The sequence below is a fragment of the Perkinsus marinus genome (assembly GCF_000006405.1).
Source record: "Perkinsus marinus ATCC 50983 genomic scaffold scf_1104296939008, whole genome shotgun sequence".
In the NCBI taxonomy this organism is placed as follows: Eukaryota; Perkinsozoa; order Perkinsida; family Perkinsidae; genus Perkinsus; species Perkinsus marinus.
The window spans coordinates 1-1,553 of NW_003213305.1; the positions used below are offsets into that span (position 1 = coordinate 1).

Below are 1,553 nucleotides of genomic sequence, written 5' to 3' on the forward strand. Positions count from 1 at the left end.
CTACCTAGGGTATTGGGAACGGTCGAGACTCCTTTGAAGTTGTTGATCTAGTGGGAGATGTGTGTTCTACCAACCTCATCGTAGTAGATGAGATAGCAACATGCACTTCGTATTTTCTCTCTGTTCTGTGGTGATGAACAGGGACCCATTTAGCTCTGAGAAATATCGTCCTCCCATGGTTTGATAACAATGGGAAAAATGTGTTGACATCTACATGGGAAAGTGATTGAAGTATGTGTTTCGACCTTGGCTGGACTTTCTACGTTGCTAGGAATCCTAGCTATGTGGGACATTCAAAATGAGTTCCCCCGGGAACATTATAGGTGTCTGAATGATTCTCTGGTGATAACCGTGCAGTGACCTTGAGTAGGCTAGCAGTTTTTTCAAGGGGAAATCTGACGACGTGTATTCTATGGCTGTTTCTGACGTTGCCGAGGATACTATAAATCTACAGGATAAAGCATTGCCTTCAGCTGTACCTGGTGTTGATGTTCTCAAGTTGGTGGGGATTACGTTGGAAAGCGAGAGTCGCTACTAGCATGCCACTTCGTCTGGGGAGGAGGAACAACAGGTCGGAGATATTGTTATTTGTAGTATCTTTCCGGCTAGCGCTATAAGCCTACTGTTAACCCTTCCGTATGGTGAACATCAACAACAACAACAACAATAAAGCGGTGAAACCCAAGATTGTAGCCACTCGTAAGTGGTTTGATCTTGCTGGTTACCTTGGCTTGCTAGCCTTCTCTCACTCCATTGTAGGAAGCATGCCTCCGCGATCAAGATCAACCCTTGTCTTAATATAGGTCCTCTACTTGGCTACGTCTATTCGGCTGTATAGAGGGCATGTGTTCAATCCAATGAGGCTCTGGTTTGATGAGGGATTCACTATTCTTCTAGATGATGTCAAAGAGAACTTCTTGGACGCGGCCGTTTGGTACATGGGGTTTTATGAGTCGCTAGGCATGTTATGTTGTGGTGTTTCAGGTACTTTGCCTTTATAGCCTTCGAGATGTTCCTCGGTGTAGTCTTACCAGGAGTCGTTGTCAAGGGGTTGCCTCTTGCCAATGGAGACCGTCTGGTGTACAATTGCAACGCCCTTGCAGCATGGTATCCTGGTCTACTTTGGAGCGTAGCGGCATGCTTTGGTCAGGTATGTTACGCTCATCACATTAGCTGCTCTTCACCTCACCAGCATCTGGTCTATCACCCGTCTGACGGACTATTACTATTCGTTGGTCCTGCTCACTATGTTAGCTGCTGATATCACATCTGTTTACATGTGGTTCACGGGGTAAGCGCGGATCTCGTTGCTGTGTTCGCAGTTCGAATTTCTTTCAGTTGGATGGCCGGCTTGTCGAGCGGTGAAGGTCAGGTGGCTGATTTCATCATGGGTACCTGGTTGAACCCAAGGCTATTCGGTGGGAGACTTGACCTTAAGATGTTCTTTGAGGTGCCCTTACTCATTTACAGTCAGCTCTTTGACAATTTCTTTCGTATCAGGTTCGTGTGTCATGGATGTTACTATTCATCCTTACCCTTGCATGCAGCATTAA

General features: G+C 46.2%; 1 protein-coding gene across 1 annotated transcript; it reads left to right on the forward strand.

The window, feature by feature from the left end:
* Nucleotides 1-638: 638 nt before the first annotated feature.
* Nucleotides 639-1,553, forward strand: Pmar_PMAR025620 (conserved hypothetical protein; the record flags this gene model as incomplete). The annotated part of the gene is made up of 6 exons (XM_002782560.1): nucleotides 639-755; nucleotides 804-934; nucleotides 985-1,107; nucleotides 1,151-1,291; nucleotides 1,339-1,469; nucleotides 1,501-1,553. 6 exons carry the CDS (start codon nucleotides 639-641, stop codon nucleotides 1,551-1,553), a joined length of 696 nt encoding a protein of 231 aa, XP_002782606.1.